Source organism: Poecilia latipinna, unplaced genomic scaffold (assembly GCF_001443285.1).
Source record: "Poecilia latipinna isolate Pla-1442-1.1 unplaced genomic scaffold, P_latipinna-1.0 Scaffold276, whole genome shotgun sequence".
In the NCBI taxonomy this organism is placed as follows: Eukaryota; Metazoa; Chordata; class Actinopteri; order Cyprinodontiformes; family Poeciliidae; genus Poecilia; species Poecilia latipinna.
This window is the reverse complement of record NW_015112892.1, coordinates 572,187-586,325: the sequence shown is the minus strand read 5'-3', so window position 1 is coordinate 586,325 and position 14,139 is coordinate 572,187. Positions and strand designations below refer to the sequence as shown.

General features: G+C 38.6%; 1 protein-coding gene across 3 annotated transcripts in view; it reads left to right on the top strand.

Annotated features, from left to right (window-relative positions):
* Positions 1–757: 757 nt before the first annotated feature.
* The window catches only part of LOC106948173 (mediator of RNA polymerase II transcription subunit 13-like), a 34,575-nt gene continuing 21,193 nt past the window's right edge, over positions 758–14,139 (top strand). For 2 of the 3 annotated variants that reach the window (XM_015033705.1, XM_015033707.1), the window contains exons 1-8: positions 759–1,623; positions 2,293–2,527; positions 7,308–7,476; positions 10,970–11,115; positions 11,970–12,167; positions 12,454–12,648; positions 13,456–13,612; positions 13,721–13,828. In XM_015033705.1, coding sequence (XP_014889191.1) covers positions 1,558–1,623; positions 2,293–2,527; positions 7,308–7,476; positions 10,970–11,115; positions 11,970–12,167; positions 12,454–12,648; positions 13,456–13,612; positions 13,721–13,828 — 1,274 coding nt within the window. In that variant the 5' untranslated portion in view covers positions 759–1,557. Of the gene's footprint in view, positions 1,624–2,292; positions 2,528–7,307; positions 7,477–10,969; positions 11,116–11,969; positions 12,168–12,453; positions 12,649–13,455; positions 13,613–13,720; positions 13,829–14,139 lie in introns of all 3 variants that reach the window. The other variant, XM_015033706.1, reaches the window with a different exon arrangement.

The window sequence follows — 14,139 nt, the reverse complement described above, 5'->3', positions numbered from 1 at the left end:
TTAAATAACTCCTCATCCAGTCAGAAACTACTCCCCTAATTCCATAGCGTTCTAATTTCTTTATATCTATTTATAAACAAATATGTGCATTGTGAATTATGCTAAATACATCTGAGGAATCACAGGTAATCTAACTTGTAATGCAAGTTAGATTACTTGCTGCGTCATATATTTACAGTTTTACTTGCCTTTTGGAAATGGTATGTATACATTTTTCTAAATATTTATAGAGTACAGTAAAGTTGAACCTCTAGTCCAGAGAATTTAAACTTGTAAAAAATATTTTTAATTACCAAAATTCATTAATATATATATATATATATATATATATATATATATATATATATATATATATATATATATATATATATTCCTCTTGTACATTTTGGAACCATGGCATAGTATGTGTAACTGTCAGAGAAGTCATTGTTACTTCCACAGTAATGAATCTAGAAATAGTTCAACAACTTTTTGCCATGTAAAATATGCCAAAATGTAGGTACGTCCTCAGAAGCAAACAAAAAAAAAAAGAAGAAGAAGCAAGACATGCAGTTTTTGAAAAGTACTTGATTTGCTAATTTAGAAAATGTATTGATCCACTAATTCGTCTTCTACTTGATGCAAAAGTGACAGAACATCCGGTTCTGTCAGACATGAACTCCTCCGCAATATACGCAAACTCTCAGCTTAATGACCGTTTGTTGTTCGGCGTTACAAAAGGTGCATTTAGCAGCTATGACAGACGCTCTGGAGCTCTCATTTTGTAAACTGTGAAGTCATGGAGCTTCTTGAAGCCGGATGACGCCCCCCATCAACACATTTTGGCCAATGGGAGCTGAGAGGCAGAGTTGTCCTCCTGGCCGCCATTAAAAGAATTCAATCCATGTAGTGAAATAATGGAAATCTGCAGGAGCCATGGATCCAGGCAGACAAGAGCAGCCGACGAGTAGTTTCGGAGATTGTGGCGTTTAATCTGTTTTAGGTTCAGTTTTATAATGACGGGGCGACGTGGTGGTTTTAGTGTACATGAGGGCGGTGTAGCGCATTGTTTTATTGAGGCTCTGGTATGTTAGCTCGGTTGTTAGCACAGGCTAGCTGAGATCAGGGGGAGGGGAGAGTTCCTTTGCTTTGAAATTGTTTCTAGCTGACATTAGCATTAGCATACCAGGGACCAAGCTTTTGTGATGAAGTTTTTCTAGCTCATTTTTCTCCTTTCGCATGTAACTTTTCTCATGTTGGATTTTAACGCTTGTAATGTTGTGTTTGCGTTAACGTTGTCTGGCTGATCCTTCGGTATTGTGGGCTTGAGCCTAACTGGATCAGACAATACATTTCAAATAGGATTGATGAATCAAATTGCTACAAGCCTACAGTTGTCGCTCCCTGGCTGCCTGTCTAACGTTAGCTTAGCCGCCAGGCTAGCGGCGGCTAGCGCCGGTTAGAAGTTGCTGAGCGTTTCAAACGTCGCTTCGACACCCGAGTTTTACACCTATCGGCTCCTGCCCCGAAAGGCGATTGAAACAATGGACTTTAACGTTGCCGTCACGGTGTGAAAGGATGAGTTCTTGCTTTGTACCTAACGGGGCCAGTTTGGAGGACTGCCACTCCAACATCTTCTCCCTAGTAAGTCTTCGCTGCTAGCACTAGCTACTGTGTTCCTGAGAGGCCAGAAAGCCATTTTGGCTAATAAGGCAACAAGCTTTGTAACGTCAGTTGCAGATTGGCGTGAAGGAATTACCGGGCCTGTAACTTGAAAACCGTGACCAGGCTAACTTTCATAACACGGGGGACTCCATATTGCATCGCAGTTTTATATAAAAGAGTTGTTTATGAGTGCGGAGTCGAGCTGTGTTTACAATGCAGTTAGAGGAATTTTCAGAGCTAGCTACTCTAACAGGTCGGGTCAACAGGCGAATTAACTTAAACACCCTATGCTATTTTTCTTTTCTTTTTTTCCCCTTTTTCCTTTTTTGTATAATCCTACACTTGGCTCAAATAGGTCAATTACTGTCTTAAATTGCACTCATAAACCAGCTCTTTATTATAAAGCAGTGATAGTTATGTTTTGAGGCCTGTTTGTGTTGTCTTAAATACTGTGAGAAATTCTCTTCCTTTTGTCTTTTTTATTGTATAAAATTAAAAATATATATATATATATATATTATACATATATATGTATCTGCTTTCAGCTTACTGTAAAGGGAAATGCGCTCATGCATAGCCATGCAGTAAACAACTGACAGTTGCCTCCAAACTGTTAAAATCCTCACTTCGTTTGCCTCCTCCTCTCAGGCTGACTTGACGGGGATAAAGTGGCGGCGTTTCGTGTGGCAGGGGCCCACTTCGTCGCCCATCCTTTTCCCGGTGACCGAGGAGGACCCCATCCTGTGCAGCTTCAGCCGATGCCTGGCAGCGGATGTGCTGAGTGTGTGGAGGAGGCACCACACCCCGGGTCGCAGGGAGCTCTGGCTCTTCTGGTGGGGGGATGACCCCAGTTTCGCTGAGCTTATCCACAATGAGCTCTCGAGTAAGTGAAATGCATCCATTTGCATGTTTTCAGCGGGATTTGGGTCACTTATCCAACCCCCCCCCCCCTTTGGTCGCACTACATGATGTGGTCATTTTGGAATGCAGAAGTGCGTTGGTCTATAGAAGATTTTTTTTAAAATCCCGTTGCGTTTGCAGAGTCATTTGAAACCAAAATATGTGCCGTTGTGTAATTGGCAGTAAAGCAAACTGATTTTAACCGGTTAATTAGTCAGGCTATCTGCTGAGGTTGTCCACTTGCAGTCACTTGTAAGTCTGCCAACTCTACGTTTAAAATGGGTTTGGTTAATAAAGAGTTATGGATGGAGCTCCTTTAGAGTCCACACCATGGCTGTCTGTGTTCTTTATATGCTAAAAAACATTTCCAAACAGCAAAATTCATCTTTCTTGTAAGCAAGGGAATCGTTTGTCACCAGCTGAGGAAATCTGTCTTGGTTTATGCCTTCTTTCAGCCAGCTGATGAGGAGTGCAGACCTAGTGTCGCCAGCAAATGCTTAGCTTTCTTTTACTTAGTTTTGCTTGCATGGTACGTTTGAAACCACTATTTTTCATCCTGTAAAATGTGTAATTTTTTCCCCCACAATGAACATAATTTTTTTTGACTCCCTCAAAATAATAAAATGAGCAAAATTAGGATTTATATCAAAGTGTATCCCCAGATGGAAAAAGAAAGTTTGCATCGCAGGTGTTGGTTACAACCTAATGACTAAGATGACTAGTATCAACTAAATATGTTAATTACATATTTGTTTTAGTTTAATCCCATTATTTACACAAACCAATGTGATTGATAAAAGATGAAGTGCAAGTAATTAGAAAGTATGTGCAAGTGCTTTACATTAAGACTGCATTCACACCAGCCCTGTTTCGTCCGCTTCGTTTGGCTAGAAAGTCTGGTTCATTTAGAGAGGTGTGAATGCACAATGGAACTTTTTTGCAGACCAAATAAACACACTCTGCCCTGCTTACAAACCGAGCTATCAGTCCGGTCCTGTTTGAATGTGAATGCCAAAACGACCGGAGATGGCACCAGAAAGCAGGAAGATGACTTTAGCGCATTGCATTCTGGGTAAATGCAACCAAAACAAATGAGCAAGTCTAACACTAGTGGCAGAAATGGCTTGTGGTTTTTTTATTAACAGAGAAATCCTGCTTAAATTTGCTTACATTTTTGGGAAGGGCGAAGTTGCGCTTGGTGTCTTCTTCAGAGGTTCTCGGTGCAGCACCCCCACAAGTGAGGGAGGGCAACAGAGATTTTTTTCAAATGGTTTGGTTTGTTTCCATACAGAGTGTGAAAGCGAACTGCAGCAGCTGAAAAATGTCACAAATGTTGCAACTTAGGTCCCTAATCAAATGGAGTCTACCAGACCCATCAGGTGTGAAAACACCATAACATATGCAGGCACAGCCATGTATCTAAATAGTTGAAGTTGCGAGAAAAGCAAAACCAGACAAACGAGTGGTGCAGCAGACTTCAAATAACCCAAAACCTGAAATATTTTTTTCTTAAGTAAAAAAAAAAAAAAAAAAAGATATGGGGCCTACCAAGTTTTAGGTAGGCCCTAAGTTTGTTTCTGCAGTTTCTTACAGTTGTTCAACTAACAAAACCTTACAGATCATCAAAATCTACGTCTGCCGCTGCCTAACTAGGAGCATGTCTGTGCTTTAGACCACTCTGACCTTAGAAGAGCTTTTTATTATGCAGTTATCAGATGTTCAGTCCCTGTTTGTTTTGAAATTGTAGCTCAGGCTGCGCCGTCCAATCACTGGAGCCAAACTCCTGACTGACATAAAGGGACAAGCGTGTATTTACTTCTCTAGGCTGTAGGGAAAGAACATGACACACACACACACAGCAGCCTAGAGGAAAACTGCAGTAACTTTTGTGCCTATTTTTCATTTTTTTTAGGAAAATAAAAAGATGAGATCATAAAATTCATGACGGCTAAAACTTTTGACAGATTTCTTTGGTCAAATCACAGCAACTCTTGGTTTCATCACTTTTCCTGGTTGACCCACTCATTAAGGGATACATAAGCCTGTCGTAATTGCCAGTTATTCTATTAATCCCATAATAAATTAAAATGAGCTCAATAATTTTTATTCTGATATCTTTTTAAGTTACATTTTGTTTACAGAGGCCTCATAATTCATCTGTGGTTTTGGCTGTGTGTGGTTTTTATTTTCGTTTGAGGTTCAGTTTTATTCGAGTCCTAAAGGGCAATTAATGTTACAGCAAGTAAAAAAAAAAGACATAAAAACCAGTAGAGTCAATCTGAATTATTGTTTTAGGTTGTGATTTATTTTGGATATTTAAGTGTTCTTTACAGAGTTTTAGCCTTTGAGAGGCTGAACTTGAATTGCTATACCATTATCAATACATGAAAATTGTCTTAAAACAGCGATATTATCGCTGTATTTTGTGGGACAATTTATTGTCTGGCAAAGGGCAATTTTTAGATATTTATTTTAAATTTAGATGTTTTTGCCTTAATTACATAAACTCATGAAAATTCAACTTAAATGTGCAATCCTACACTGTACAACAGCAAGCGAATCAACACATTTCTTTCTTCTAAAAACCATTTTTTCACAAAGCTTCATATTATTTACATTAAAATGCTGAAGTGCATCACATTTCCAGTATTTGCCACAAAATTCTTGTGCATTGGTTTGGACAAAACCACGAGTGAAATGTTACTGTGACAGCACTACTCAGCCCATTGATATCGTCTGGTATTTATCGTTTTGTTCTTGCACATGGAGACGGACTTCCTTGTCTTGTTTTCCAGCATGAAATGTAGGTGCTTCAGTAATTGGCTTCTCTTACTGTCTTGATGTTATCAAAGTGGCTGGCACCATTAATGACACATGCATTCCACTGCATGCCTTTCAGTAGTAGTGCTGCAACAGGTTTGTTGTGCATTTTTTCTTCTTCTTCTCTTAGTTCCCATACGTAACTTAAAGCTTCGACGGCGCAGTGGTTGGTTCACGTCGAGCCGTTCCCCTCTCTCTGAGGGAATCACACTACCACCTCTCCTTGGCATTACAGCGTCGCCCTCAGGGACTCTTGTCATTAATCAAACTTGTTGACTTGCAGAGCTCGTACTTGCAGGCGTCACCACGGAAACGACGACAGCTCTCATTACTGTCATAACTGCAGACGGCTGTTTGTGTCTGAGTGCCAGCAGAGGAAGTGCTGATCTTCGTTGGCTGCCTTTTTTTTTTCCCCCACAGAATTTCACTTTTTGCAGTGACTTATTGTCCGGCCCGTCATCTGCCCTAATTTGTGTGTTTGTTCAATTTTGCTCAGGACTAATATTTGCAAATGATTGATCTTGAAAATTGCTCTCAGTAGAGCTGTTGTGCTAGTACTTGCAGGAAAAATTCTACAATTTGTGGGAACTTTGCTCATGTTTAAACAAGTTGAGTGTTTAACACTCAAGCCGTTTCATTATAAACTGGGTCAGGAGCTTATTGATAATAAAAGATCCGAGAATTTACGAAAGCCCTGGTTCTTTAAAAAGAGAAGTTTTGGACTGGATTAGGTATTAATGCCAGACAGCAGAGTTTAGCCATTACACATACAGAATGAGGGTTTTTGAGAAATCTCAGCTAAGCTTCTGAAACGGCAGTAATGCTTAACTTGTGAAGAATAACTGATCCCAGATGAAAGACTACTAAGACTTTTTTTCCCTTTTCTATAGTGTTTAAATCTATTACTAAAATTTAAATACAAAGAATAGACACGCTCAGGTCAAAGGTTTGTAGTCTGTTTTCTAATCTCAAATTTTGTTTTCTATTCATGACTTCATTTTTCTTCTGATTTCCTGTTATAAAAGATGAATATTTATGTTTGAAGCAAAAGCAGCATCACACAACAGAGCTCTGTCTGTGCAAACATGCATGCAGTTATTAAAAAAAGTATTTGTTTTTGCTATTAAGGAGAGTTCAATTTGAATATATCAGTGGGGATACATGGCTACATTCAGACCCAAAACTGCTAAATGCAAGTTTGCAACAACAGCCTATAAAGGGGGGGGGGGAATCTTTGCTCTCATAAGTAGAGATAAGAGAGATTTCTAGACGCTCAAAAGGATAAAACAGACCATTTGATATTTAGCTTTCCTGTTGGCTACAGAAGTGTAGTCCAGGTCAATTTACTGTTTTGTAATTTTGAGATCATGTCCCTGAAGTGGGTATGAATTAGCATGAGGTGGCTGGTGGTTTCCTTGTGTAGATGTAAAAGTACAGATTTGCAAGGCAGTGAAATGACTGACACCTGCTTAAGTCTAGCTTTCCGTTGTGGCAGGCTGAGGAAATGGGCCCTCAGTTTCCATTTTAAGTAACCTTTCACGCCTTTTGTGACTTTGTGAAAAACCTCACAGAAACTGAAAATAGCTCATTCTGAGTCGTCTTCTCACTGTAACAACTTCTACACTAAAGAGTGTTGCAGCCAGTGAGACCTATTAGCACTTAGGTACTGTGTGTTCACCGATGGACTGATCAGATTTTTGAGTTTCAGACCAAATGCTCTCTGGTCAAAGCAGGTCCAGTTGAAAATAATCAATTTCTGGTTCACAGCTGTTTTCTTGGCACATTACCAAATCTTTTCACACGTGGAATTGCCTTAGTGGTCCCATTTAGTTTGCAAACTGAATAATGTCAGCACGTTTCTGACATGTGTTACTCATCCCTGTTTACGTTTAACGTCAGGCACTTCGTTGGACTCGTTACTTAATGCCCGTGTCTTGTTTCAGGCGAGGAGAATGGCGAGTGGGAGAGCGGCCTGTCCTACGAGTGCCGGACGCTCCTCTTCAAAGCCATTCACAACCTGCTGGAGCGCTGCCTCATGAACCGCGGCTTCGTTCGCATCGGGAAGTGGTTCGTCAAGCCATACCAAAAGGAGGAGAAGATCATCAATAAGAGGTAGGCGTCAATCAAATCCAGCAGTGGCTCAAAAAAAAAAAAAAAAGGTGCTGAGACTGAGAGCACAGATGAGTCAAATTCTGCTTTATGAAAAATGTCTGAGGCAAAAGCACATTTGAGTGTTGGGTTAAGAAAAAAATGCATGTGCAGGTTTTATTCAAAAGGAAGAACTCAAAAGGGTTATAGGTCAAATATGTCTTAAGGTCCTTCGCAGAGAAACTATGTTAAAAGCAAACTCTTTTCACAGTCATTAGACATTTCACGTTAAAATTTCCAACTTTTTAAAGGGGCAGTGTTAGGTGCTTTTTAGGCACATGGTAGCATTTTATTGTACAATAAAGTAACTATGTAAACTTCAGTTTTTATAAAAATGTTGCGTACATCAAATATTGCTTAAAATAATTCCTGGTCTTTTTGAAAGGAAGTTACCACAACATTGCTCCTTTATTAACCCTTTAACAGCATTTTTACCAGTTTTTCACTGAGAAATGGTTTATATGACGAGCTCAGCAGATGTGCAGTTTAACGAGGTATTTTCTAATTGCTGTTGGCTAGTCTAAAGGAGCCGAGTTGGGGTTTGAGGTGCTTTGTGAGGCAGAAGCTTGGCAACTGCAGTTATGTTTTTGCAGTCATGCCAAATTTTAGTCTGCTTTCTGTTTGGGTATTATTTCAGATTTTCAGCATGCAAGACTCTGCTAATGTTTTGTTTGTTTTTTTATGGAAAAGTTGCATTTTTTTTTCTTAAGACTGTTAAGTTTCTCATACATGTGTCAGAAAGAGATGTGTGTTTATGGGTGCTGCAGAGGGAAGTTTTTCTGAGCAGATGTTGTGAAAGTTGTGGTTGAAAGTTAGCTCAACAGTCGGTGGCCTTTCACATCCTTTTAATTATTAAAAATTCTCTTTTGGGATTCAGCTGGAGACGTGCTGCTGAAACTGGCATGGCTATTATTAGAATGTTGGTTTCTAGCTATGAGACTTCACCTTACAAAAACGGCAAAGATTAATACAAAACTTCATGTCCTAGTCAAATACGAGGAGAGGTTTCCAGGTGTCTGCGGCTCCCCTGCATCTTTCAGTTAACACTAATATATATCTGACCAGCTGTATTTTAGGGAGACATGTAACTTTTTTTTTTAAAGTTGTGGAATTTTCTAGAGTTGGAATGATTTTCTTTTTTTTTTTTCTTCTTCTTTTTTTGTGGTCAAATTAAAGGGGAAATACTGCATATAGAGTGCCACCCAATAGGCTTTTTTTTTTTGCTGGTTTTGGAGGTACACCACATAGCTTTTATTTGGCCAATACTGATTTTCAGGTTTGTTCTTGGCTTTACCAATTGTAATTTTTGACTGGATTCTGATTATGCTTAGTTTTTTTTTCTTTTCTTTGTTCAAGTGACTAAAAGACCTAAAAAGAAAAAGTGTTGCATAGAAGTATTGGTTTTAAATCCAACTCAGAATTAGGAAATTACCAGATTAAGCCATTAATGTGCCATAGCATTAAACCCAAGTATGTGTGTCAAAGTTCTTGGTGTTGGGTGATGCATTTGTAAACAAAAGATAGGAGTTTCTAGTTCTGGATCTTTTTTTATGCTTTTATACAAACAAGTTTTAAGGTTTTGTTTGAGAGTCTACAGCACCCACTCTAAAATAATAAGAAGAGATTCTGTTTGATTTCTGAGTTCAGATTTTCCTTGATGGCTTTCACAGATGTCAGAATGCTAGCTTGAATGTCTATTGTCTCCCAAATGTCTTGTGTTGTTTGTTAGGTGAACAAATGTTATATACGCTTCTTTTTATTGCTTTATTGGTGCGTTTAATAAGAGATTATGTCTTGTAAGTCAAGATTAGATTTATTTTATTTTCTGAATTTGGGGTTAGTTTAACTTGAGTCACATTTCCAACTGGCTTTATCATAAATCTAAAATGATTTTAGATGATTTACATATCACTATGTGAATGTATTCGAGGTTCCTGAGATCCTTCTAAGGTCAAACGTCAAGTCAGTTTTCTTCAACCAACCATTTCAAAATGCTTTACGTTATGAAAACATCATACAGTCACTGAACGAGCAATAAACCTTACATTTTGTCAAATGCCGTCATCAAAATCCTCAACTATGCTGATCAAAATCTTCTGTTTGTCATAAAAGCAAAAGCTTGAAGCAAATAAAAAGCGTATAAGCAACTAGATGATCTGAAATAGTTATGCAGAGCTGGGTTTTTTTGTTTTTTAGTGTCTGCTCTCAAACAAGGGCCAGGGGAGCCCTAGAGTTTCCTGACGAGCTAATTTGAGCCCACCGTTTTGGCTGGGCTCATGTGACTCGTGTGTTTGAAGCGCGGCCCGTCGCTCCGGCTCCATCTGGCAGCCCTCTCTTTGATTTCAGGGATGTGTTTCAGCAGCTATTTCAAAGAGCAGCTGCGTATAAGAGAGTGTGATTTACCATTCACTTGTGATCACCTTTAAGAGTCTTTTACTTTTCTTTTTTTTTTCTTTTTTTTTTTCCCTCCCCCTCTCTATTTAAAGCGATCACAACACGCTTACACCAACTCTTCAACAAGCACGCAGCGGCTCCTTTTCACAGAAGTGTGTTTGTGTGTTAGCCTCACTGTCGCCGGCCCTCTCTAGCTGGTAAACACACGAGTCTTTGGAAAATGCTGAGTGGGCACTGTGGTTTTACCGCAGTCGTGTCAACAAATACTATTTCAGTGCATTTTCTAGATTTCTAGACGGTTAGGAAGTACACATGTAATATTTAAGGCTTACAATCACTTCCCATGTTTATTTTTGGCTCATTTCTGCAGGAAGATTTGGTGAATAATTTAAGCTAGTGTGGGGAGTTATTCAGGCTTCGAATTGAGAACAAGTCGGTCTCATTACCTTTAGCATCAAGGTGTTTAATATGCAGATTTAAGTCATTTAAATTAACGAAACAGTTATTTTATTTTGCATTACTCCTTGAGGCCTGGCTTGCCGATTCAGATTGTGACCAATTCTTTTTTTTTTTTTTTTTTTTTCTCCTAAATCCTATAAATGTCCTTTGATAGAAGTTGTAGTTTTAAATCCAAGAGATGAATACCTTGCAAGATTTTGTATAATTTTGTACTTCTATAATAGTTACTGACTTTTTTTTAAACCAATTTTATTAAATTTTAATCTGTTTGACATTTTTATAGACCAAGAATAGTAGGTCTTAGTTTGAAATTATTTAAAGAGTAAACAAGTAGTTAATTATTTGGCCTGCCAGTCATCCTTCAGAGGCTGTTATGATTAAAATTAATTCTTAATTACAATCTCTAGACAATTAATACACTATTAACATTAATCCAATCCAAAAACAAGCGAGCAAGCCTTCATTTATATACTTTTCAAATTAGAATTTCCCGATGAAGTGAGTGACAATTAGATGTTTAGCTTCTGGTCCCTTGGTCAGAGAACTGATGTTTCGCATATTTGTTGGCTCACATTTCTAAATGTTTTGTTGTTTCGCTTTGCAGCGAGCACCTGTCCTGCGCCTTCACTTTCTTCGTCCATGGCGACAGCAATGTCTGCACGAGCGTGGAGATTGCCCAACATCAGCCTCTTCAGAGACTCGGCGAGGAGCATCTCAGCCTCGCCCAGCAGAGCTCCAGCCCCCTGCAAGGTGGGAGCAGAGTCAAAAGTTTCTTATTTACATGGGGTTAGCACATCGTCCGGAAAAGTTTGGAAGTTAAGTTTAATATTCTGAAGTAATGAATCTTTTTTTTTTTTTTTTGGAAATACAAATCAGAATGCTTAAGTTTTAAGGGTCCCATTTTTCTGTCAGTTGATTATCATACAGAAATCCCAAAAAATAATTTACTATTTTTTTTTTTTTTTGCTCTTTCTACATGTCGTGAAGACATTACAAGTTCAAGTTCATAAAATCTCTTTTGAATGCTTTGAGTGTTTTTAAAGGTTTTAAAAGTAGCTAAAGTTTAAAGTGCATTAAAGTCCTGCTTTGCCAAACGAAATCACTAACTTTTTGTTTTTTAACAGAAGTATGCTACATTTGCAACTTATAAAATTAGTCTTGCTGTTTTTTCTTTTTTTTGTTTTTTAAATTATGTAGATTTTAGTAATATTTCTGAGAAGAAATTATTTAAGTTTACCTGTTTAAAAAAAATTCCAACCAGTTTAAAAATATATAATCACAATTAATTGAATTCAATCTTAAATATTGTTTTATATTGACTTAAGTAGGCCGTTTACCTCATTGCAGAATCTGCTAAAATGTTCAAATTCATTTCAAAATGAACTACCTTTCAAATGAGAATTAGACACATTGTGTTATTTTGATATTTGTGGCAATAATAAACCCCAACTGCGTCAATATTTTGTACACAAAAATCCAGGATGTTGCAAAACTTCTGGGAAGCATCTAGAAATTTGGATCTGAAGTGAAATATGTCATTTCACAATGACAATTTTAAAGGGGGCGTTGGATCTTAAATGTGTTGTGAATGTTCGCCCCCACAGTCATCCTCAGCCCGTACGGCCTGAACGGGACGCTCACCAGTCAAGCTTTCAAGATGTCAGATCACCCAACGCAGAAGCTCATAGAGGAGTGGAGGCAGTTTTATCCCATCTGCCCCAATCTGAAGGAGGTCCCGGAAGAAAAGATGGAGGATGCAGACTGGGAGGATGACTCCCTGGCTGCTGTGGAGGTTCTTGTCGGTAAGGTTTTAGAATTACTTTATAAGGCGCCGATGGGCGGCAGGATTGCAAGCAGGTAAGACGCAGAAAATCTTTTTACAGTGACTTAATTTTTTTGTAAAGACTAAAACAGTTGGAGAAGGAATTTGAAAATAATTTTGTTCAAACTTGGACTTTTTAACACAACTTTAAGAAAATCAAATGATGTTGATGGATGACGTTACTCCATTCAAGCACCTTACATCAGTAAGTTTTGAAGTTTTTCTTTCTTTCTTTTACAAAATTTTTTAAATGTGCTTGCTTCCAGCCGGAGTCAGGATGGTGTACCCCTCCTGCCTGGTGCTGCTCCCCCTGTCGGACCTCCCCGCCGTGGTCCCTCAGGGCTCGGCCAACACCCCGGGAATGCAGAGTGGCGCTCACCAGGGTCAGGCAGCTCACAGAGACTCAGCCATGTCCTCGGTCACTCTGACTCCTCCCACGTCGCCAGAAGAAGCCCACACAGGTTCGGTTCACGTCTCTATCTTATAGATGCGTTGCAATGTGACGTCACGTGTGCGCAATCGCACTGGAGGGCAAAAACGCTGCTCTGTGACGATGACTAGCATTGGGTTTTAGCTGTCAAGTTGTCAAAGTAACGTGCTAAATTTTAAATGTACGTGTGATTTATAAAAGAAAAATGGACACACTAATTGTCTACTAATTGTCAACTTTACAACAACTAGATAAGGTCAGGGAAAAGTTTTAATTGAGGGAAAAAATAGTGAAGAAGAGAGAAGCAATGCTAGCTTGACTCTGATGACCGTAACCATGTAGATGTGCTGTGGAATTTGGTGTGTTTTGGTTCAGTTGAAGAATAAAAAGGCAACCCACACATCAACTCTGACAGATCATCAGTAGAGCAGGTATTTAAATGATCTAATCAACCACCCATGTGTTCAAACTATCACTTAATAATCGCAAAATAAACATCAGTCCTGAAAACGTGAGACTGTAATGGACTAAATGTTCCTTTTGTGTGGAAAATATTTCTGTTTTTTGGCGTTGAATCCTGATGCACTAGTGGAGCTGTTGTCAGTCAGTTGCTATGGCAACGGGTCAGTATGTAGCATAGTGGACAAAGAGCAAGAAAAAAAGAATAGGAGAGGTTTTGACTTATTTCTGCATTATTTTTCCTTTAAAAAATTTAGTTTTAAAGGTCTTTTTGCTTTTGCAACGTGTCTATAAGCTTTTTCTAATCTAAATTCCTCCAGGTTAACGTTGTTGCTCTTATGTTTTCTGGGGTTTTTTTGTGTTTTTTTCCTTCCACTAGACTATCAGCCGGCCCAGAGATGGCTGAAGATGTCTTCAGGGTCTGATTGCTACAGCTCTAACAACACTCTCCACGGCGGAAAAATCCCCCGCAGACTTTCCAGCCAGATGGTGGAAACCGTGTGGCAGGAGTACAACATAAACCGAGCAGGGAACAAGTACGTTTTCTTGCCATCCTTTTCTGTAAAGGGAACCAACGTTTCCCAGCTGATTTATTTCTTTTTGTCCCGACTTTGCTGTAAATGTGGCTTCTCTCCGATTACCAGGAGGAAGTTTACAACCTTGACGAACGGAGCCTGCGAGGAGGAGCCGGACAGAAGCAGACTCTGGGATTTTGTGGAACCGACTCACAGGCCGTCGTGCAACTGCTCAAGGTAGGGAAAACATTTACCTCTCACCATTTATTTATTAATTTAAAGCAGAGGTACCGTTTAGCCTTCTTGTTGAACATTTTGGATTTTTCTCTTACAGCCTGAATGCTCACTTGTGTAAAAATCATACCATTTTAAATATTAAGCTTTTAGTTACTGCTGAAACAAGTAATTGTGATAGATTATTGAAAAAAAATCTGTAAAACAAAATTTAAAAATAAAACAATTTAACACTCATGAAATTTTGTGTTATTCCTTTTTTTTTTTTTTTTTGGCCAAACAATTTTTTTTTTTTTTTTTAAAAAAATAATTAT